The sequence below is a fragment of the Chrysemys picta genome, chromosome 10, assembly GCF_011386835.1.
Source record: "Chrysemys picta bellii isolate R12L10 chromosome 10, ASM1138683v2, whole genome shotgun sequence".
Lineage (NCBI taxonomy): Eukaryota > Metazoa > Chordata > Testudines > Emydidae > Chrysemys > Chrysemys picta.
The window spans coordinates 23,979,306-24,004,444 of NC_088800.1; the positions used below are offsets into that span (position 1 = coordinate 23,979,306).

Below are 25,139 nucleotides of genomic sequence, written 5' to 3' on the forward strand. Positions count from 1 at the left end.
CAGCCTCAAGGGCAAATGTGGTGTGGGGGTTATCCAAATGTGGAGTCTGGTGTTGATGCTGCATCTAGGGATAAAGGATGGCTTGATTCCTGAGAGAACAATGTTCAAATACCATCAGAGTTTAGGGTTCTGCAAGAATACTTTACCCATCCATACACATTACATTAATACCACTAACAGTAAATAACAGAATGAAGATGATACCCTCAGCAAATCAACAGACCAAGGCCAAGTTCTGATTTAAAACCCATGCAATCCCAGTGAAGTTAATGGGCACAAATAGTGCTTAAGTCAGAGCAGAATTTGACCCTGGGTATTAAAAAACAACAAAAAGCCACAGAGGGGTATTTGGCCAAATGTGAACAGATACCTAGCTGACAACCAGAAGGATCTTTGAAAAATAATTCCACAGCCACCCCTCCACACCACACACTATCCGCACCTTCTTAATCAGGAAGCAAGACCTCACAGGGGGTAGGGAGGATTCATTTGCTACAGATAAAGACCTTGTCACAGAACGCACAGGGAGGAGTGTATAAAGTACATCTTAAATGGTTTCCACAACCAGACAGATTTCCTTCTGAAAAACTCAGCAGGCAGTGGAAGTCTGTTCTAAGACCTTCTGCTGCAGAAGGCCCCTGAACTTTTCTGTTGAATAGAAGCTTTTATGTTGTGCTTTTCATTGATATACCATTACTGTCTGAATATGATTCTCTGTTTTAATAAAACATATTGCTATATTAGTTCATTGTGTAGATGAAAGTCTTTGAAGATTATTTATGTAACAAAGATGATTATTTAAAAGGTTTGTGTATCTGTTTCATTTTTATTAAACAGCAGTTTAAGCAACTTTAAAATTCAAACCCCACTATTAATTTCATAATGATATGTTTACCAGCAAACTCTTCCTTTCACCAAGAACCAATTTTTCTACCTAAGGGAGGGAAGAGATTCAAACTACATGCAAACAATGTTATAGCAAACAGCTTTTAAATATATTTGAAAACTTGAACCATTAACACTTTCTTAAATCAGGAATTTCAGACTACAAAAACAGAAGTTATTGCAAGCTAACCTTTACAGTGTGATTTATATGCATTTTTGCATATTTAAAGCATTCACTAACCATTAAATTATAGCCTTCTCTGCTACAGAGACAGAGTAAAATGAAGTCAGTCAATAATAATGTTAAATATTTAGGAATAAAGCCCATGCTACCATTTAACATCATACAGCACTTCTTCAATATTTGCATCACTTCATCAATTATGTACATTTTTTAGAATAACATGACGCATCTACCCATTTATATCAGCCCCCCCATATCACTCTGGTGTCTGAATGCCCCACAATTTTTAATGTATCTACCATCATAATACCCCTGTGAGGTAGAGAAATACTATTATCCCATTGTACAGCTGGGGAATGGAGTCACAAAGAAGCTACAAGACTTGCCCATGGTCTCACAGGAGAATAGCTAAACTATTTGACAACTTTTTAGAGCTATTGCTCTTGACTGGCCTGGCAGAGCAATACAGTACCACAGTGGAGATCTGCTTGAGAAATGACTCTGGGATTCTTTCACTTTGTTTAGGAAAGAGGCTAGAAGGCTTAAAACTAAAAATACATCTTTGGTTACAGAAGTGTGAGGCATGTAAGAAAACTTATGAGAAGACCCCTGCTTTACTAAAGGACTGAGACAAAGCCCACCAAAATCAGTGGAAAGATTCCAATTAATTTCAACAGGTTTTGGATCAGGCCCCAACTGAATAACCCTCAGCCTAACATAAGAAAGCGTTATCCCTGTTTTCATATTCTTTTCTCATGGCCATTTAGGGAAGGAGAGTCCTTTTGATAAAGCAACAAACAAACAAGCAAACAACACACACACACACACACATACAAAACCTATTGGGTTCTGGCAGAGAAAAAGACCAGCTCTCTCTTTCCCGGGGGTGCATTACTGGAATCACTTCTTTTATTAATTCTTCAGAATTATTTTTCAAAACAATATGTTACATGACTTCTTTGCCCAGGCAACAAATAATTGTGCCTGCATTTAATTGCAGGCAAAAGTGATGACATTTCTAATTATTAATAAGTGTAATAAATAGTTAGATGTCTAAATATTATCATTTATATCCACAAAGTTCAGGAGACAAATCTTTCGGCCTGTATAATAAGCTATAATCTTAAAATGTAATACTAACCTCTGGTCAAACCCTAAACACAAATCTCAGCCTCTAAAAAAAAAAAAAAGGCTCAACTGACTTTAGTGAGCATCTGCTGAGTAAAAACAGGTTAAATATTTCAGGATTTGGACCTTTGTTGTTAATCACAATAAACCAAAAACACAATACAATGATAATGGCAGCTAAAACTCATATACTTGCTTCACAGTGCATTTTCCTAACCTTGAATTATGGGTTAAAGTCTTGAGACAATATTTAGCACTTACCTTGATGTCATACAACCTGAAAACTACACTATAATCCATAAAATGAGAAGTGAGAAGAAGCGCTTTATCAAATAGATGATTAAAAATGGAATTTATACAGCATGTGGACTTACTCTTAGATCAGTTTAATAAACTTCTAGCAACAGCTCTGGCTAGCCCATATGTTCTAAAAGATTTGTTTATAACAATATTCTAAGAAAAACCTTTGACAGGAGAGTGTATAATACACAAAAACAGTTAGTTTTATAATGTATACACAGCCTGACTGCCTTGCTGACTATTAGAAATATATTTGTGCTACATCATGCATATTATGTCAATATAATACAATTAGCAAAAATCTAAATGGAAAAAGAGAATAAACAGTAGATTAATATGTTGTATACTGTTATAATGTACAACTTCAAACAGCTCTTCCCCTTCCTTTGTGTGTTCACAGTTTCTCCACAATACTTTAAATGGCTGCAAAACTGATATTATTTCATACCATATCCTTTTATTCAGAATAATACGGGCTCACAGTCTATACTAGACGTTGTGAAAAAAGACTATATCCCATCCAATATACAGTAAATATAAATACTAGGCTCATTAACATATGTAATTGTTTATGTCCTTCCAACATTTTAGTAACTTAGTTCCTCAACTGAGTTTTGTTGACTAACCTGTATGTAACATGGATAAAAACAAAACACAGTCATAACCAACCAAACATGCCATGAGCCAAATTCTACTCAGTTATACCAGTGTACATTCAGAGTAACTCCATAGAATCATAGAACTGGAAGGGACCTCGAGAGGTCATCTAGTCCAGACCCCTGAACTCAAGGCAGGACTAAGTATTATCTACACCATCCCTTACAGGTGTTTGTCCAACCTGCCCTTAAAAATCCCCAATGGAGATTCCACAATCTCCCTAGGCAATGTATTCGAGTGCTTAACTACCCTGACAGTTATGAAGTTTTTCCTAATGTCCAACCTAAACCGCCCTTGCTGCAATTTAAGCCCATTGCTTCTTGTCCTATCCTTATAGGTTAAGAAGAACAATTTTTCTGCCTCCTCCTTGTAACAACCCTTTATGTTCTTGAAAACTGTTATCATGTCCCCTCTCAGTCGTCTCTTCTCCAGACTAAACAAACCCAATTTTTTCAATCTTCCCTCATAGGACACGTTTTCTAGACCTTTAATCATTTTTGTTGCTCTTCTCTGGACCTTCTCCAATTTGTCCACATCTTTCCTGAAATGTGGCACCCGGAACTGGACACAATACTCCAATTGAGGCCTAATCAGTGTGGAGTAGAGCGGAAGAATTACTTCTCATGTCTTGCTTAGAACACTCCTTCTAATACATCCCAGAATGAGGTTTGCTTTTTTTTGCAACAGTGTTACACTGTTAACTCATATTTAGCTTGTGATACACTATGACCCCCAGATCCCTTTCCGCAGTACTCCTTTCTAGGCAGTCATTTCCCATTTTGAACTGACTGTTTCTTCCTAAGTGGAGTACTTTGCATTTGTCCTTACTGAATTTCATCCTATTTACTTCAGACCATTTCTCCAATTTGTCCAGAGCACTTTGAATTTTAATCCTATCCTCCAAAGCACTTGCAACCCCTCTCAGCTTGGTATCATCCACAAACTTTATAAGTGTACTCTCTATGCCATTATCTAAATCACTGATGAAGCTATTGAACAGAACCAGACCCAGAACCAATCCCTGCGGGACCCCACTCGTTATGCCCTTTCAGCGTGACTGTGAACCACTGATAACTACTCTCTGGGAACGATTTTCCAACCAGTTATGCACCCACCTTATAGTAGCTCCATTTGGTTGTATTTCCCTAGTTTGTTTATGAGACAGTATCAAAAGCCTTACTAAAGTCAAGATATACCACATCTACTGCTTCCCCCCATCCACAAGGCTTGTTACCCTGTCAAAGAAAGCTATCAGGTTGGTTTGACACGATCTGTTCTTGACACAATTTGTCCACTTAAATTATGACTTGGTGTGACTTAGGTCCAGATATTTAGAGGTATTAAGGTGGCTCATTTTCAAAAATCTCATTTCAAAAGTGATTTAGGCACTTAGGAGCCTAGATGTCATTGATAGTGGGATTTAGACATCTAAATGCCTAAATCCCTTTTGAAAATGAGACTTAAGCACTGAGACGCTGAGCACAGAAACATCTATATATACACCTTTAAAAATCTGGGCTTTAATCCCTAGGAATTATCATTATGACTTCACCTTAATTCGTGAAAAACAAAACTATATTTTGTAATGATCTTTTCTGTCACAATTTATATAATAAAAATGTATTTTCACCTGCTAAAATAGCCAAGGACTTGAACCGAAGTCCAACTTCTAAACATTCTTGAATTTGCAGATGTCTCAATGCAGATCTAAAACTCCCAGATAGCTTCTCTGTAACGGACCAAGTCAAAACCCCAGATTCTAAGGAAGTTTGGATCCAAATCCAGATCTGAACTTTGGGGCTGGGACTTTCATAAATTATTCTGTCCCCAACCTCTTAAAGATAAAAGGATTAAAAAGAACTCCAGTGTAAGCAAAATATAACTTCATAAGTGATAATTATTCAAAGCTTTAGCATTTTTGTATTAATACAACAGTCCAAGATGTAATTTTTCTTTGTGACCTGAAACATGCATCACTGATCATTTTTAGTGTCCTGGAATAAGTAGATTGGTAACAAATTTTCATGACAGAAACACACACTCAATGAGATTATAAATTAGCTTCCTCAGAGAAGGCTCACTAATAAGATTAGATCTAAAATTTAGGTCACTTAATTTCAAGACTCAGCTAATGGGCTAAAAAAATGGATATCACTTCATAACATAAATTCAGATTCAATCTTTTCCTACCATAAACATTAATACCATTATAAAGTTACAACGATTAAGTTTGTTGTAAAATGAAATGATCCAACTGTAAAATTCATTTGATTGCTTATTGTATAGGCTCTAGTGCTAAAAAAGAAAAGATTCCATATCACATTACAAAGTTATAAAGTTTAAGCAATTAATTTTTTAGTATAGTATAAGCCTATTCTCACTGAAAAATGATAAATTTTAAAATCTCTTCATTTCAAATTTGTAATATACTGATTTTATCTCCAAACACACTTACTTCACTTGTTTTCAATCAGATTAACTATTAAAAACATTTTAACAAAAACAATCCTCACCTTTTCTTCTTTAATGTTCATTACTTAAATATGATAATAATAGAATGTGGATGTCCTTTGAATACCTGACAATTGTATGAGAAAATTGATAGGCTGGTAGGTCAGAAACAGGGCACTTGTCTTGTCTTGTAGAGAAATAATATATTATGAACTCATATTCTTAACATGGTTTAAGTACTAGAAAAAGTTGTGATGAAAGAATATGCCAATAAATTTTGCACTTACTCGGCAAGGGAATGTTTTTAATGCATTTCACCATCTGCTCTGTCTGCTCAGTTTTTGCCAGTGTCTGCACCTCACCATTTCCATTGTCTACCACGGTCACTGGTTGATTGCTGATTGATGTCTTTTTCAAGGTTTTCATACTTCTTTGTACTTCTGCCAGTAGTGCTGCTTGTATCACCTCAATAATCTGTCATGGATGCAAAGATATTTGTATTTTTAATTATTTACATGGTTTTTTTCAAATGCTGATATTAGAAACACAATTTAAGACAGCTATAATAGTTGCCATTAGAAAGTCAACATTTGCCAATAGTTGCCACCTAGTGATAAATGAGATACCACCATTTTCCTTCCCATACTTAGATTAAAAAATAACAGTTAACTGGATAGTAGCTGGGTGTTATCTGTTGTCAATGATGACTATCGTACAGCACGAGTTTTTAATTTTCACTTGCTTTTCTATAAACTAAAAGCTCCAATAAATTAGTATACTAGAGATTGTGGGTCAGATTTTTAGCTCGTGTAAATCAGCATAGCTTCATTGACTTCAATAAAACTTGCCAAATTTATACCAGCTAGGGATCAGACTCGGTATGCTTAGTATGAAAATTCTCCAATTTGTTACATGCTGTGGGCAGCAATGAGTAAAAACTGCATAAGGACTTCATGATTTGGCTCTGCCTTCTTAGAATTCCAGTTGTTTAATCCTCAGTGCAGAAAGCTGCATTAATGTTTTGCTATTAGCACTGGTATCACATGCCTGCAGCTGCACCTCAGCCAGGCTGGTGCTATATTCTTTTTCAAAAGGAAGGAGAAGAAAGCACTCCATAGAACTTCTGTTACCCTAAAGGAAAGGTTACATATCTGCTGGAATTACGATTGGCCTGCAATGTGAGTTCAGCAGTATGTTCTGGTAGTTGATTATTTCTGCCCTTACTTGGTGGTGTCACTGCATTTCAATATGAATTAAACACAGAAAATCTATTTTGAATTAATAAGGCTGAACGTTTTGAATTAAATCTAGTACAGCATGGGAATTCTGTTAAAGCTTTTGTAGTACTCCTTCATCCTTGTGCCTAGGTACCACAGTATGGTTTAAAAATATCCCCAATGCTCTGAGACACACTGGATGGAAAACAGATGTTTCACTGTCAAGGTATAAATTGGCTGAGATTCAACACACAACTGTTAATTGCTTTTGTGTGTTTAAGGCTTGACACGTTTTCACATATTTTAATGTGTTAAATTTCCACATGATTTTGGATGACACCTTAAGCCCCAAACACTATCTTCTCTACTGGGAGATTAAAAATCTCATAGCTCTTTTAATGAGAAAAGGACTTTTTTCAGGAGTTCTTTTCTAAAATGTCTCTTTCTTCAACTATAGTACACTAAGCTTTGTATTGGTTGACTGCTGCCCTGCATCCTAGAGGTGGCTGCATTTCAGTGTTTTATGGTATACATGTAAAGACAGATCTTTGGGTCTGGCTGTGCTGTGCTCAGTGCAAGACATGATAGGAAGGGAGCAAAGGAGGCATTATATCACCATTGCAATTCCCCAAATCTGGGGATAGCAAGGGGCCAGGTCACCTCTGATGCAGTATGGAGCAGCCTTGGAGCTACTCTAACCATTCTTCTGGCCACAGGTTGCCAAAGCTCAAGGCACTCTTTCCATTCACCCAACGAGCCTACTATATTACGCATGGGGCCAGGAACATATAATGTAGAGCTGGCTATGCCAGCTTTAATCATTTGGGAATTCCTGTATCCAGAGGGAATCCCCAGTCAGCTGTTAGTCAGCTTTCCATCCTCTTTGCTTTACTGAAGCAGCACAAAGGGGGACAGGATCTGGCCCATCCAGTTTGTAAAATATCTTTGGGATCATTCATGATGAATGATACAATGAAAATATTTTTTAAACCCTTGCAGTCTCTTTACTCAGTCCACAGGGATAGGATTTGTGCTCTCTCTCTGCCCACAGTACTGGAACTTTAAAATTCCATATCATCTACAGAACAGAATGTCTTTCTCCCCCCCCGCCACCAACTTACAGGAATTAAGCATTACAAAAAGACATTCATTCTTCAGGGCAGGAAATTGCCTGAAGGGCAACTAGGATGTTAAGGCTTTAGGATGGTAGAGCTGAGAGACATTCACATATACCCACAACTCTTTAGAGGAGGCCAGCTATGAATTTAGGATAGTGCTCGGTAAGAGCCAGGTCACTGGAGACTGATTGGAATAGATGCAGAGTCAGCGCATCACCCTACAGTCTAGCACTACTCACTCCCAGGCAGGCTTCACTCACCTTTTTGACTGCACAAAATCCCTACTCTGGACAGATGTACCTGTATCAGGAGCCCACAGTGTATGAGTGAACTGAGTAAATTCACAAGCAGTGAATCCAGCTCTTTTGTGTTTTGTCAAAACACAAACACTCCAACTATTTATTAAAAAGTGTTTTATTTTGCAAGAACATTCCTTATGTTGTAGAGAAACAACAACAACAAAAAGGACATTTAGTTTGGATTAGACCTGAACCAAAACAAAAGCCACAGATCTGAACAACCTGAACTTTGGGCATTTCGGATCCAGACCTTGCAGCTGGCTCCTGCAATAAATCCAGACTCTTTAGGAAAGAGAAGCAAACACAGAGATGCTGTCATTGTTCTATGACTACTTCTGGCAGAAAATAAAAATTTGACAGGGGTTCTCAAAAGAGTTGTGGATAGTTTGCAGAAAAACATGTTCCTTGTTTTGATAAGACACAATGCATGCAGCCTAAAAAATTATCTGCTTTTCATGGTTTTCTGATCTGCTAGGAATCTGTCACAAGTCTGGATCAGATATTCATTGCCTGAATCACTACTGTGTACACTGGCCAAGCAGTATTTTGTAATGTGTAATTTCCTCTAACATCTTAGCATGGAATAAAAAGTGCAGCAAAATGGCACAACATGATATTGTGAAGGCATTTGTAAATCTCTGCATGCAGCTTGTCTATCACTTTGTTGAATACACATTTCCACATCACTCCGTGCGGTTTCACATCTTCAGCTATGCCCCGTCCCTGGACACTTCCCAATAATGTGAATATTTTTCTAACTTTGTCAGTGAATTCAAAATTTCCCTTCAAGAGTTTCACCTGTTTCTAACAATAGACCCTCTTCACAGCTTCCCACCAGTATCTCTTCATTACCTATGTGCTAATTTCTACTACATATCCATCTAGACTCCATTTTTGTTATGATGGATGAATTTCTGTATTCTGTTACTACTAATGTGTTTGCCCAGACTAGTAATGGGACAATTCCTGTACTTTTGCAGGCATTGTTGCAAATATTAGCTGCTTTTAACATCGGATAGTGGGCGGGAACCTATGGCGATATCTTCATGGTGACATGGTCATTAGAAATAAATGTGCTATAAGGAGGTCTCACAGAGCATAGGTGATATGCTTTTGGCAATAAATATGGATACCAAAGCATAGAAGACAACTGTCTGATGATCAGAACCCACAACAGCAACACTACACAACGGTTCAGCAAGAAAAGTGAAGAAGAGCTGTAATAATTCTGCTTACCACATCTATATGAAATTATACTGACAGCTCTTTCCACAATTTAGCAATTACTTCGAATGGCTACTGTTCTCTTTGTTAGGACTGGACCAGAGAAAGAGAGCATAAGAAGCTGCTTCCATACTTGTCAGGCCACAAACTCCACGGAAGTAAACTGCTGGTCTTCTAGAAACCATGTACCTGCTGCACTCATTCCATGCCACCAAAAGACTGTGGAGGGGAACGAAGGGGCTAGGTAGGAGGGTTGCTAACTGTCTAATCGCACAAACCCAAACACCCCTACCCCGGACCTTCTCCAAGGCCCCGCTCCCGCACACTCCATCTCCTCTCCCTCTGTTGCTCACTCTCCCCCACCCTCACTCACTTTCATGGGCTGGTGGAGGGTGCTGGCATGTGGGAGGGGGTGGGGGCTCTGGGCTGGGGCCGAGGGGTTCGGAGTGTGGGAGAGGGCTCCGGGCTGAGCCTGGGGCAGGGGATTGGGGTACAGGCGGGGGTACGGGCTCTGGGATGGAGCTTGGTGAGGGAGGGGGCTCAGGGCTGGGACAGAGGGTTGGGGTTCAGAAGGGGGTCTGGGGTGCAGGCTCTGGGAGGGAGTTTAGGTGCAAGGGGGGTGAGGGGCTGGGGCAGGGGGTAGGGGTGTGGGTGGGGGTGAGGGGAACAGGCTCCAGCTGGGCAGTGCTTACCTCAGGCAGCTCCCGGAAGCAACTGGAATGTCCAGCTAGGCTCATGGGCGGCCAGGCGGCTCTGCATGCTGCCCCTGCCTGCAGGCTCCACCCCCGCAGCTCCCATTGGCCACAGTTCCCGGCCAATGGGAACTGCGGAGTTGACGCTCAGGGTGGAAGCAGCGCGCAGAGACCCTCTGTCTGCCCCTGCGCCTAGGAGTCAGAGAGATATGGCAGCGTTGGCAATTCTCTATAAATCCCAGCAGGCTTACAGTATCTACGCTGTCTGGTTTGGTGTTTTTTATAGTCAGAGACACTGGCGACCACCATCCCACTAAAACAGGAGAGGAGATGGAGGCATAGGGTGGGGGGAACCACTAGCTACAAGAAGCTGAACTGTGTTAACCCATGTTCTTCTTAACATGCTTGGGAGATTTTACCTAGAGGCCCTCCATCCTGCAGAACAGACTGTATGTAGACTATATGCAAAGGGAACCCTCTGGCTAATAACTGCAAGCACAATTTTACAGGCCCAAATAACTGTAGGCACATTTTATAACTTTACAGTACTTAGATTCCTAAGTGCTCCAAAACATGCACACAGTTAGCCATTGGGGCTGTAGGGCCTTCAAAATCAGGTCCTAAATTTTAATAACAAAGGTTCTAGAAACACTTTTTGGGGTTGAGGACTACTGGGAAACACAAAAAACAACTTTGTTTTAAAAAATATAATGCACATATAGAAAGATTATATATAAAATGTCATAGTATTGTGTGAGTATAAATTTTATTCCTATTACTATTATCCAGACAAGAGGCCCTGTTTATCCCAACGCGTAGACACTACATTGCATAACAGTTAAGATTGCTCAAGTATAACTAACACCCGCTCAAACATTAAAAAACATAGGAAATCTGGTTATGTCAGACACACCAAATAGCAACAAATCAACAATTTACAAAATGCATTCTTAATCCAGCTAAACCAGAATGACTGGGAATACAGGAAGGAAAATAAAGAGCTACTTGGATTGGTACGATTAACAAAATAATAACTTTACAAATAAACTCTAAAATTGCAAAGGGAATGGATTGCCCAGTGTTAAAGCAGTCAGTTTATTGCTAGGGAGTTTAGTGGAGTTCTGTCCATTTCCTGGTAGACAGGTAAACATATTAAGTCCCTGCTCCTGCAATGTGTAGTGTGCAAGCGGCCTGCTGAACCCACAGAGAGCTCTGCTCACTTCAGTGGGACTCCATGCTGGCACAGGAGTCTGCCTATGTGCTACATGCCACATGACCAGTGCCTACATGTACTTATTTTGGCTCCAATACTGCAAAACGTTATATATGTGCACTTCACGCAATGTGAATGGGACCGCTGACTAATAATAATATCATGTATTAGGCACTACCACAGTTACACTAAATGGCAGTCTTGGCAGAGAGACCAAGAACTGGATGGGAAGGGGGATACAAAGACTGAGGTATCCTCTTTTCTATAACTATAAGGTCCCTCCATGTCAGAAATTGAGGAGCATTGTAGGAGTGTGGGGAAGCTTGCTGATACTGTAACTGTTCTGTGGATAGATAAAGCCTCCAGGGATGTCAATCCGGCATCTTTCATAAGGACTAATGTCACACAAAAAGGTTTTGAAAGACCTGGGAACAGGACAGGGAGAACCAGGTAGTGGGGAGAACTGCATTTTTTCTATATGAAATGATTCAAAGAGAGTATTTGAAATTCCAAATGAAGGAATGGGGAGGAGAGACTTGAGCATTTAACATTTCAAAGCTAAGGAGCCAGGGAGAAGAGGGAGACAATTTTTTTTTTTAATAAGAAGGACTCTCAAGGGAAATCCTTGAATATATCTTTCTTCCTGCGAACAGTCAGCAACAGGAAAAACATAGCTTGATTGCACTATGGACTGACTGACCTGGGGGAGGGAACTGTCTTTTGGAATGTTGGTTTTTACTGTTCGTATTTGTAACTAGATCCTGCATAACAACTGCAATATAAATTAATGTATTAAATAAAAATACAACCCAATACTCATTGCGCAGATAAAGAGGGAAATAAACTACTTTTAGTATGAAGTATTAGCAGACAAGAGTAGCCTTTATTTCCTATATTAAATGCTATAAAGCAGACAGTCCAGTGTATGAGAAGAGTGAGGGAATATATATGTTAGGACAATGTGGCAAGAGGGCGTTACATTTCATTTGAAAGAGCAATGAGCCGAGTGGTAGAAAAAGACCAAATAAATTTTCCTTTAAAATGATGTGAGATAGAAAGGCATGTACCTATGCAATATTAGTGTAAAAAGAAAACCTCTCTCAAATTAAATAAACATTTTAAAAATACAAAAGTAAAGCCGTAATTCTTGCCATGTACAATGGACTCTGAAAACATCAACTCTGCTTGAATTTTGTCATCATTTGACCACAGTGTTAAGCAAGCTTTGCTCTTCAACTTTCTCTCTGTGTGTCGCCAAACTGCTGTGAATACTGTAACATCTAAAATCATTTGTGACATTTGCAATAGGGGCCTCATGTCATCAGCTATTAAACCAACTCCCATTCATGCTTTATTGCTGGTAGGCTGGCTCTGTTAACCCCTTTACTTCAGGAAGCATAGGCTCATGGCCAACGCATTAATAAAGGGAGATCTGAGGCATGGGTTGTGCAGGCAGCTGGTCACTTTGACAGATTTGTCCCAAACCACTCTTCAGATCTGAAGTTTTTTGCCCACAGTTGCAGCACCTCTTACGAATGTCTTTGTCAATGCTCAGTCACATTTAGTGGGTGCCTCTGACTTCAGCATACCCGCCAAAATGTTTTGTGCTGACTGACACAGTACTTGCTTACAATCACAGCTGCAGCTGCCACAAAGGCTTCTGGGCATATCTGAGAACTAAGGGAACCTGCTGCAAATGGCTGAACAGGGACTTCTGCCTTAATAATCATGCAGAAGTCTGACTGTCTTGCTGAAGTAGGCAGGCTACCGGGAGATCTTTTTTGGATGTTAAGATGCTAAATCCACTCATATGTGTCCATGTTCCTAAGATCAGTCATGGTTATAATACAGCTTCCACTCTATTAGTTGGAAAGTACAAATGGAGCGACCAAACGCAACCACAAGCTTCCTGTATATATGTCTTCCAGTCCCCAAATGCAAGAGATCAAAACGGATGAGAGGCTGAGCAGGTGAGAGTGCTATTATGTGGCTCTCACCTGACAACTGCAGCTACTGACACTGACCTCCTATATTTGACTTTTCATTAAAAGGATTCCAAAGAGAGAAAAATCTTGGCTTTGGGGAAAAATGTTTGTGGGGGAATGTTGAACTAATAATGTGGAAGATGATAGGACAGAGAAAGAGAATTAATAATCCTTAATAACTGAGGTACATCAGGAGTGTACAAGAGGAAGAGCTGAACTCACTTGGATGTGAATGTTTGCAGACACCACTGCTATCTATTATGGCTGTACCAGTGTGGTACAGAGTATTAATTCTACTGTACCATGAATACTTCTCAGCTGTAAAGTGGTATTCTCCTCATTGATACACATGCCATTTGAAATGTAGTATATGGCTATATACTATTATAAGAAATTCAGCAACAGAGTAAAACAGACAAGGAATAAGTTTATAATAGATACTGGACTCCTTCAGAGCCAACTCTCTTGTGAATGCAGTGTTGCAACGCTCAAGCTCATACGCCTGAACATCAAATGACCCAGATCACAATGCAGGATCCACTATGTATCTATTGTCAGTATGACATTGTGATGGGGGGGGCCTCACCCCTGAGGCTCAGTGCATTACATCTCTACCTCAGTTTCCCTTAGTGGGATTTAATAAATCCAATGTCACTTATGTATATTTCATAGATTTCATAGACTTTAAGGCCAGAAGGGACCATTATGATCAACTAATCTTACCCCCTGCATAACACAGGCCAGAGAATTTCTTCTATTGGTTCCTGCATCCAGCCCAATAACTTGTGGTTGAACTAGATGGAGTAAATCGTCTAGAAAGATACCACTCTTGATCTAAAAACTCCATGTGATGAAGAGTATATTTCAAGATTGGTGTGACATGGAACATGGAATCCAAAGACAGATATTCAAAAGATATGTTTCTATAGCCTCATAAGAAGATTCTTTAGGCCCTTGAATTGAATTTAATGGTGTGGAGGAGAGATGCAGATGTAAATGACTCTGGATCATAGGTGGTTAAAAGCTCATATTGTCAAAGGAAGATGGATGCTAATTTAAACAAATATTTTGGAGTGATATACATGCAAGATGGTTTGTGTGACAAGCAGTTTTGCCTGAAGCATAGCTGAGTGGCTGCAGCCCCCCAAAGCTTGGAATGAACTGATCATAATATATGCCTTGCTAAGTGTTGAGCCAATCTGAGACTACTGCCAACTACTCTTTTTTAATATAAGAATTGTTTGCTTTTTCCTATTTCATTTTTTTCTTTCTACAAGAGACAACATTTCCTTTTCCAGTTATGGGTAATGATATTAATAACACATATTGATAATTATTAATAATCACAGGACTGGAAGGGACCTCCAGTGGTCTTCTAGTTCAGTACCCTGGACTGAGACAGGACTAAGTATTATCTAGACCAGGGGTCGGCAACGTTTGGCACGTGGCTCGCCAGGGTAAGCACCCTGGCGGGCCGGACCAGTTTTATTTACCTGCTGACCCGGCAGGTTCGGCCGATCGCGGCCCCCACTGGGTGCGGTTCGCCGTCCCGGGCCAATGGGGGCGGCGAGAAGCCGCGGCCAGCACATCGCTGACCCGCCCCGCTTCTCGCTGCCCCCATTGGCCTGGGACGGCAAACCGCGGCCAGTGGGGGCCGTGATCGGCCGAACCTGCCACGTCAGCAGGTAAATAAAACTGGCCCGGCCCGCCAGGGTGCTTACCCTGGCGAGCCGCGTGCCAAACGTTGCCGACCCCTGATCTAGACCATCCCTGACAGGTGTTTGTCTAACCTGCTCTTAAAAACCTCCAATGACAGAGACTCCACAACTTCCCTAGGTAATTTGTTCCAGTGCTTAACTACCCTCACAGTTAGGAAGTTTTTTCTAATGTCTAACCTAAATCTCCCTTGCTGCAATTTAAGCCCAATACTTCTTGTCCTATCCTCAGTGGTTAAGAACAATTTGTCAATCTCCTCTTTATAACTACCTTTTGTGTACTTGAAGACAGTTATCATATCCCCCTTTAGTTTTCTCATTTCCAGACTAAAACACACACAATTTTTTCAATCTTTCCGCGTAGGTCATGTTTTCTAGACCGTTAATCATTTTTTTGCTCTCCTCTGGACTTTTGCCAATTTGTTCACAGCTTTCCCAAAGTGTGGTGCCCAGAACTGGACATAGTACTCCAGCTGAGGCCTTACTAGTGCTGAGTAGAGTAGAAGAATTACTTCTTATGTCTTGCTTACAACACTCCTCTAATACATCCCAGAATGATGTTTGACTTTCTACAATATTCCATTGCTGACTAGTATTTAGTTTGTGATACACTATAACCCCCGGGCTCTTTTCTGCAGTACCCCTTCCCATGCAGTCATTTCCCATCTTTTATTTATGTGTAGTGCTTTGCATTTGTCCTCATTGAATTTCATCCTATTTAATTCAGTACATTTCTCCAGTTTGTCAAGATAATTTTGAATTCTAATCCTGTCCTCCAAAGGGCTTGCAACCCCTCCTAGCTTGGCATCATCAGCAAACTTTATAAGTGTACTCTCTATGGTGCCCCTTCAGGGGTCCAGTTCATTTAATCCAAAGGTGGAATGTTGTACAACTAGGCTGCCACCCCAGCATCTCTAGCTGGAGAGGAAGGGGCTGAGTTAACTTTAGTCCATGAACCCCACTTATATCCAGGCCCCTTACCAAACAGGCCCTCTTGGCCTGGGACCATCTTCCGGAGCCAGGGCCTCCTGTCTTCATCTGAAGAAGGGTCTCTCCTCTTGGATTAAGGTCCCTACAGAGGTCAAACCACAACAACCCTTCCTTGGAAAAGCACATAATTCCCCTGATCTGAGCTTCTGTTGCTACCTGGTCAACTCCTTCCACAGGGACCAGGCTTCACTGAGGCTTGGCATTCATAGATCCTCCACTTTGGAGTCTCTGCCACCTAGGAGTATTCTACTTTGGTTTCCTTTCCTGGTGAGCCGCAAGAAGGCTTCCCCTTTAGGAACTTCCTTATTCTACATTCTAGAGACAGTTCCTCTTCCCAGGAACCTCTGTTCTCTAGCCACTGGGAGTAGGTTCCTTTTTTTATGCCCAAGTGCTTCCCTATCTAATTATCTGCCTCCCAGCTACTCAGTTAATTAGTCCCAGGTGATCCCTTCCTGAGTTGCCTCATTTCCCCTTGTGAAGCCTGCCAGAGGTAGGCTGAGCCCTTGACCTCTTCAGAGGGGCCACCTATCCTCTGACGGACAGGACAAAGGAGTCTTATGCTACAGTAATCACCAGGACATCCCACAGCTACCTAGAGTCCCCCACAGAGCATTAACCTGCCTACATGGCACCAAGATCAGCACAGGCAAAGGTGCAAGTTAAATTGCCTTGAGAAGCTGGAACTCCCCTTTTGGACCTGCTCTTGGAGGGGATCGTACTGGTATGAAGCCCTGACCACACATTCTTTTAAGAAGGCCATACCAACTTATTCTACAGCATATATGAAATTGAGCTTCCCTAGGAACATAAAACAGCTTTTTTTATTTCTTTTTTTTTAAACATAACTTAAAAAGTAAAGATTATTGGCTGGAACTCACAACCTTTTTGTCAAATGAGCAACATTCACCAGATCAGTCATACAAGCCCTGTGCATTTGAAAATGATTCCTGTTACTCAGTATCACCTAGATTAGGCACTATAATGTCTACTTTGCCATCTCCAACCACAGACACTAAAATCCAAAATGAGTTCATAATAAATATACACTGCAGTTTAACATGAAAATTCTTTCTCCATAGAACATCTAAATGGCAAAATGTATGTGATAATTTCCCCAAAGTCTACTTTTATCATATTACATCATGATATCAACATTTACACTAAATAGCAGTGAACATCACTTTAAAAATGACATTATTACAGTCAGTGTGCACTATTTCCTACCTTTACGGATTGGTCTCTCCAACATGAAATGAGTTTCACCAATGAAACATTCCCAGGATCAGGGAAATGTAATCCACTTTTATCTGAAAATATACAAAACGTTCTTTATGAGCCCACAATAAAATACACATAAATAACACATGAAATTTCAAACGGTCTTGCAGTATATATTTTTAAATTTTGTAATGTTCAGCAACATATCTGAAACAGAATCATTTGTCATAATTTATTTTCATTTTATGCACAGACATAGCAGTGCAAGATATTTATATCAGGTACTATATATAATTATATTAGAGTTATTCATATATGTCCCCTAACCCTAAATCTAATGGATACATTTTATTTATAAAAGGTTAGTTCATGGTGTCTATTAGAGCTCTGTGAAACTTGGTGGCTTCTTTTTGCAGAGGTTTGTGCAAACATTTTATTCTTTTTCAGTCAGTTTGCCAGTGCCCAAATAAGTCTTTCCCCATTTCAGAACTGATACTGTGAACTAGCTTTCACCAAGATCGTTCAAATAAGTCTCTCCGGATGTTTCTATGATAAGTCATGCTTAAGCTGAAACAAGGCAAAAAAGCTTTAGGAGAATATTCAAAATATGCTTAGCTATTTTTAATAAAGTCTCATATTTCAAAAAGAAGCTTGTTCCACTTAACTCAAATTCCAGCAAAGAACTGACCCATGGCTACAGCTATCACATATTTAGTAAGTGAAGTGGAAATTTCCTTTCTTTGAGTATTTTCAGATGAAGGAAAATCAGGCTTACAATATAAAAGCAAGCTTGAAATTCTAACTATGGAGAGACTCCGGCCTCCTGCATGCAGTGAATTTCATTTAATGCAATGAAAGCTGTAACCAAAGGCTCTGCAATGGAGCAGACATGCAAAGTGGGGTGGTCTAATTATTGCTGATATTTTTGGAATATCTTCACTCAGATCACTCACATGCTAAACATATATGAAATAGAAAGCAACAGTTTATTTAATCCGGATAATGAGCCAGATCCTTAGCAGATGCAGAGTGGCATCATTCCATTGACTTCAACTGGAACTAAGACAACTTACATTAGTTGAGGATCTGCTCAATATTGTTACAAGCTGACTATGATCTTCAGTGTTGTTATGGAAAACGTTTAAAAATCATGCTATGGTTCAAAGATTTATGGTTCCGTAAATACATTTTATGCTTATATCACATTGTCTTCTTTGGTATAATTGAAGATGTAATACTGCTATAGAAACTAAAAGGCCAGTTTTCTTCTATATTCAAGCTGATGTCAGATTGTCTGACCTCTGGTAGCAGCAGAGGCGAATTACTGATTTATTCTAATCATGGGTATTGCATTTTATGGAACCCGGTTTTAATGTTTGACCTGGAAGCATGTAGACAAAGGCTTAATGTATAGTAAGTCTAAAAAATTAATACAAATAAAGTTAAAATAAATGAAAATATGCAAAGGAGAATAGAAATATTTTCTGACTATATTTTAAATGAGATGATGAGTCCATGAGGAGAGACACAACAATAAGGCCATTCCAGCTGGCAGGTTCTACTATGGAGAAAGGGAGCTATTTTAAAGTGGCTGCTGAAATGAGTGTGTTGGAGGTTATGGTAATGTTTCTTCCCACATGAGAAAAGGCAGGTGGCAACACATGGGGGGAGGGAAGGGAAGAAGGGGTGCTGCATTAATCAAGGCTAAAGGTATGGATAAAATAACGGATAAAGATTTCAGCAAAGGTGGAGGAGATGTATGGATATTCATATTTTACTAAATTTGCTCCTTACAGTGCTGAAATATTCAAGAACAATATAAGTATAAAAGAATAATAATCCAGCTCTTAGGGTTAAACCCTTCCATCCTTTGTAAGGTATGTGCTACACAGATAATCTCAGGCTGGTCTAAATTGTGCATCTGACTTCTCAGATGATTTTCAGAGCAAATGCATGGTCCTGAATTGGCAGGACTTTCTTGTTTAATCCAGTTCTTCCTCATTTGAAATTTAACAGGCCAAAGCCATTCATCAGCTGCTTATCCCAATATTTGGCTAATAAGCTTTGCTGCTAAATAGATATGTTGTTTAGTGTAAGTGGGTTGTATCACCTTTAAAGTAATATGACAATTCCTGAATATTAATGCTGAGTAAATGTTCTGATTACAGCCCTGAATTGTATATCGTAGTATTAAAATATTGTCAGAGACCTAAAGTATCCTGATAAAACAATACATTATCATCCACATTAAAAAAAGTTGGATTGCTGCAGTGCAGTTTGTAGGGTTTACAGAATTATGCAGATGCTTTGTGGAGAACACTGCAAAGTCTGTGGTGGGAATTAGAACTAACAGAAGTATTGGGAGCATAAGCTTTCGTGGGTAAGAACCTCATTTCTTCAGATGCAAGAAGAAGTGAGGTTCTTACCCACAAAAGCTTATGCTCCCAATACTTCTGTTAGTCTTAAAGGTGCCACAGGACCCTCTGTTGCTTTTTACAGATTCAGACTAACACGGCTACTCCTCTGATAATCTGAATTGGTTCACTATGCTTTTTAGTTGATGGCTGTGTAAGTACAATTGCACTTGTACTGTGTAAATCCTTTTATAATATATAAAAGACAGAGATTGACAAAAGCAATCGTACGGTACTTACACAGCCATCCATCCATATATGTATAGGGAAAGAAAGAAAAGAAAGACCATGCAATGCAATTTTACAGCATGAAAGAAACAGGCACAAGAGGTTATTTAAAATTATATTTTTATTAACTGATTTGACACAAAAAATTAAAACATTAAAGCACATGTGAGAACTGCCCTGAGCCTGCCCTAACTTTCTTCAGGGGCAGAACAGATCCCTTTGGAGCCCCATTCTATAGCAGAGGGGTGGTCCCTAGAGGGAAGAAGGGCTAAAGGAGGTGTATATCCAACTTTGTCCTTCACTCTTGTCCTGTGCCAAAACACCAGACTTGTGAGTTGGCACCAGTCAGTGCAAAGAGAGTGTAAAATGGTACCATTCTGTTTTGGTTGTGTTTACCCATCCACTTTGTACAGATATAAATCAGTATACAAGATGCAAGGTACAGAAGAATCAGGCCCTGGGATTCTGAAGGGAGGCAATGTCTCCTTGATGTCACAGGATGTGGAGCAGGTACTCACTCTTGGAAAGACTGTGAGGTCTCTATTGCTCAGATCCAGTGGTTCTAGTTTGCAGATCCAGACCAGAGGTCCAGAGAAAAGGGGTCATCAGACTGAAGAGCCCAGGGCAATCTGATTCCGATCCCAAGGCAAAAATCCTCCATCATGTTATCCTATATTTCCCAGTCACTTCCTGTCCCTTCTCTTTCCCCTTCCAGGCATGCCTGCATGGGGTACTGAAGTCTCAAGGGTAAAATAAACTCCATAATTCCTGAGCAGAAGACAGAGAAGGAAGGAGCTATAGAAGATTGGTTGTGGACAGAGGTTTAGGAGCTCATTTGCATGTATCCCTGACTTTCACATAGAAAAGGGTCAGGATTTGACCTTAATGAATTTATGTTATAAAGTTACATAGGATTTACTATGTAATAGAACCACATTATGTTTGTTTGGCAAAATAGGCAGACAAATAAGTCATCCATGTGCTACCTCATGTTGTTCTTGAAAATTTTTGGTTGGTTGCATATTGTAAAAACAAACAAATATTGACTGGTTTTCAGGAAAAGATTGGTAAACTATTGCCTGAGGAATGCTAAAGTGCCGAGATCATTTGATTCTGCCCTAAGCCAAAGGTCTAAGGGCATTATCCAAACAGCAAGATGACTGCAGTATTATAAAGGCAACAGTTTTCTTGAAAGTTGAGGTATTTTGTTGGGCAGGTGTGTGATGGTGCTGAGGGAGATAGAACTGGATGAAAAAAAAAGTCAGCATTTGTTTCATTGCATTCGCTCTTGTTTTTCACATGGCTAGAAAATGCCTTAGGAAATGCAATTGGATATTTTGTTGTCACGCAAAATGTATTCTTGATTCCACTTTGTATCACTTTATAGTCAACATGTTGTTTACATGCTTGTGTGATCATCACATAAGAAAAGAACAGAACACTTCAAGCTTAAACTCGTCTAACTACTGTATTTGAAGAATTTAAAACAAACATTTAAACTCCAAAGAATGTAAAGGGCAATAAGAAAATTGTATTAATATAACAGGATTTAGGGGTTTATACTTATATAACGCGTTTTATCTAACAACACATAAAACAAATAAAAGCAAAAATACTGTATATGTGTTTTCATTGCTGCATTCTTCTATACTTACAGTTTGGTAACTCTCCATAAAAAGTGGAAAATGAAGGGCTGAATGTTTCTGAACTTTTCCATTTGTTACGTACAGATTCTAATTTCTGTGGACTAAAAATCAAACAAACATTAAATCACTACATAATACGTAAAAATAACTTTGACAAATATACCATTAGCACGTATTCAATTCTATACACTTATAACAGCCACCGCATTATTAATTATTATTCTTATTACTTGTAATATAGGAACCGATCTTGCCACAACCATGGAAGGCACTTACTTTTGGGAACAGTCCAATGCCCAGTAGTGTTTGTACATTTTGGCCCTTTACCTGCTATTTAAAACACACACACCTAAGCACACATATACAAACAAATCCTGAAAGGCGATAAGCCCTAGCAACTCTCATTAACTTCAATATAGTCCATGTACAGATGGAATTAGAAGAAGATTTTCAATGACAGAAGAACTTTCATCAGTTCCTAAGATATGTAGCTATTCAGGTGAGAATATTCCCTAAGAATACACAGTTTTAAAACAATGGTGAATACACTGTGAAGTTAATACAGGATCAAATTCTGCAGTCCTTACTTTTGCTATATTCCTACAGTGTGTAGTGACTTCAGCATCTGGCCCACAGAACTTACTATGAAGAACTTTTTCATATTATTACACAAACAAAATACAATGAAAATTATGTATTCAGGTTCTTTCATGAATTATTTGTACATCTTTACTTTTAGTACTGAGTAAAGGTCCTAGTGCAATAGGCAATTTGACTTTTAGGGCTAACTTTTATGATACTGTCCAAAATATATTTTAATTGTACATATTAAAAGAATGTATTTCCTTTATTGTTTTTCCCATTCATTTCAACTAGCAGTAAATCATAAAATTAAAGGAGGCCTAACAATACTGAACAATTCTAGAAGCCTCCTGTACTTGACAGTAGTATCTTTAAGGGATTAATATGGATACAAATTTCAAAAGGCAGAACGAGAAAAAAAATCTTTGAAAATCTTTTACCTGCGAATTTGTCCTGCTCTTTCATTAGCATATTGATAAGAAGCAGAATAATGCAAAAGGTCTATTGTAATAGTAACATGGCTAAAAACCTTACCAAGCAAGCATATCCCAATTGCACTTTCCCATTTTATAAGCAGAGATATTTTACTGTAATTTCCAGTGTAGGAAAGCTGATCAAATAGCAAAAAAACAGATTCACAAATATTTCCATGAATTAAAGCACTCAGCTCAGCTCATGATGATTTCTTGGCTCATGTGATTTGTAATTTGTTACTGTTTATGAACAGCAGACTTCTGTGAAAATGTCTGTGAATCCCAACAATGTCATTAATTTTAGTACAGATGACTACTGGTCTGAAATTCTGCACCAGAAACATATTGCTCACTGTTCATTATTCTCAGGTTCAAAAATTTTCAGCCATCCAAGCAGGGAGAAAAAGAGATACTATGTGACTTAGGTGACCAACTAGACAACACAAATAACAAAACAGTGAGTAGTTAACTGTTCATAAACAAACTATAGCTTGAAAAATATTGATCCAAACCATTAGGTGGAAACTTACAAATAATAAATACATTGAAAGAAAATCAGGATGACTTCATGTTCTATGGACCATTCATATTATTATTATTATTAATTTGTGCTGAAGTAGTTCCTAGGCAATGGACCAGGGCCCAGTTGTGTTATGTGCATTTCAAACTCAGAACAAAAGACAGTCTCTGCCCCAAAGAGTTTACAATCTAAGTAATCTACCCTTGCTTTAATAGCATTGGCAGAGTACCATGGAGGTAAGTTGGGCTCCCACCCAAACCCTGCTCAGGGTGGCAGTTGTTGGTAGGCTTTTTTCCACCCTGATGTTGTTGAGTTTGAATCCCTCTGGCTCAGCACTGGATCCTTTCCCATCTTTTCCTCCAGTAGAGGTACTGTATCTTGTCTGCATCAAAAAGACCATCTGTTCCTCCAGCCCTCTTTTTCCCTGCCTTACTGATGGGTTCTTTCAGTGGCATGGCAAATTGGAATTGAATTTTTATTTATTTTTCCAATGAGCATCTGGTAGGCTCAGCTGGGCCAACCATGCTACTTTTCAGGATAGGCATGTGCTTGTGATTTAAATTAGACCAATTGGGCCGGGTGAACTTGTATAGTTTCACTGCAACTTTTAATTGGGCAGGAGTCCGTTACTGAATGGCTCATTACCCTTATTCTGGCCAGAGCTTATCCTAACGCTGAGCACAAAACCAGCAGTGAGTGAGGATGGGTTATGTGACCTCAACGCTTTTGTCTCAGTAACCTTGTCTAATAGTTCCACTCTACACAATTTTGATTCTATGTGAATATAATGGTTCTTGACTGTGACAGGGCATTACTCATAGTTTTACTGATGCAGGGAAGCAATACAAAATCCTTTACACAACCTGCTCTGCTTATATCTTGCTTATTCAGAAAAAAAACAGGTTGTGGGGCTGACATTGTGACTGAAGTGTCTAAAGTCTGGAAACAGTTCCTGGAGTTCAATGAGGGGGCAAAGTTCAGTTTCAAACTATACTAGGACAGAGAGATGGTAGAAATGAGAGGAATCTTATTTAGATGTCATCAGCATCATAAGAGGGAAAGGCTTGAAATAATTCAGAACCTATGGGATCAACTAGCTGTTGGCAAAAATGCAAGAGTTTTTGCAGTCACTGTTGTTAACAGTGAGCTGATTAGGAATTCTGGTGAGATATGCTGGGTAGAGCTTGAGAAAGTAGACAACATATTGCACTTCGCAGAGAGGCTATATGAAATTTGCTATGTCTGAGAGGCAAGGAGTAGGAGTGCAGCTTGAAAAATGGGCAGAGCTGACTATGGTATGGCCAAAGCAGCCAGGAAATGCACTGGTTCTGCATATGCTCTTGGACAACCTCTATCCTAACTAAAACTCTCCTTTGCTGGAATGCCTATAAAAAATGTCACAATGCTTAGGTCACTAAGATACTGAGACCACAGCCTATCATGCTGACTAATATTGTCTCACTGCATCCTTGTACTCCCCCCCTCCACATCCATTTGTTTCCTCTTGTCTTATATTTCATTTGTAAGCTCGCTGGGGCAGGGCATCCACCTGTGACTGACCTGCTGCCTGGAATCCTAAAAACATTAACAAAAAGCCATATTTTCCCCACCTTTGCTAGCCTGCCTCTTATCCTGTCTGTCCATGTCAAAAGCAGCAAAAGTGACCATCCTTCACATCTCAGCTCTGAGCAATACAACTAACCTTTTCCTTCCTGCCCAACAAAATAAGAGATTAACTGATCTCCTCTCTTTTAAAAGAGACTTTGATAGGCTTTGGTTAAATTTTTTAAATATGAACATTCAATTTCAACTGTAAAGTATCTTATAATTTGCTTTGCCTCCTTTTCTCTTGTGTATTCTAACCAACAAATCTCCAACTTGTGGCATGCATTTCTTGTGTGTTTGCCACGGAACTAAGCAAACTGAAGTCTTTATACCCGAAATCCCGAACTCTGGTAACAATATCTAATGTTGGACAGTGACTGGGTCATGCTAATACC

The 25,139-nt window shown here is 39.3% G+C and overlaps 1 protein-coding gene across 2 annotated transcripts in view; it reads right to left on the reverse strand.

Annotated features, from left to right (window-relative positions):
• Positions 1-25,139, reverse strand: part of WDR72 (WD repeat domain 72) — a 186,996-nt gene that overhangs the window by 60,322 nt on the left and 101,535 nt on the right. For both annotated transcript variants that reach the window (XM_024108982.3, XM_065558176.1), the window contains exons 16-18: positions 21,574-21,665; positions 17,283-17,365; positions 5,893-6,079 (exon numbers count right to left, since the gene is read on the reverse strand). In XM_024108982.3, the coding sequence (XP_023964750.2) occupies positions 5,893-6,079; positions 17,283-17,365; positions 21,574-21,665 (362 nt within the window). The remainder of the gene's footprint in view (positions 1-5,892; positions 6,080-17,282; positions 17,366-21,573; positions 21,666-25,139) is intronic.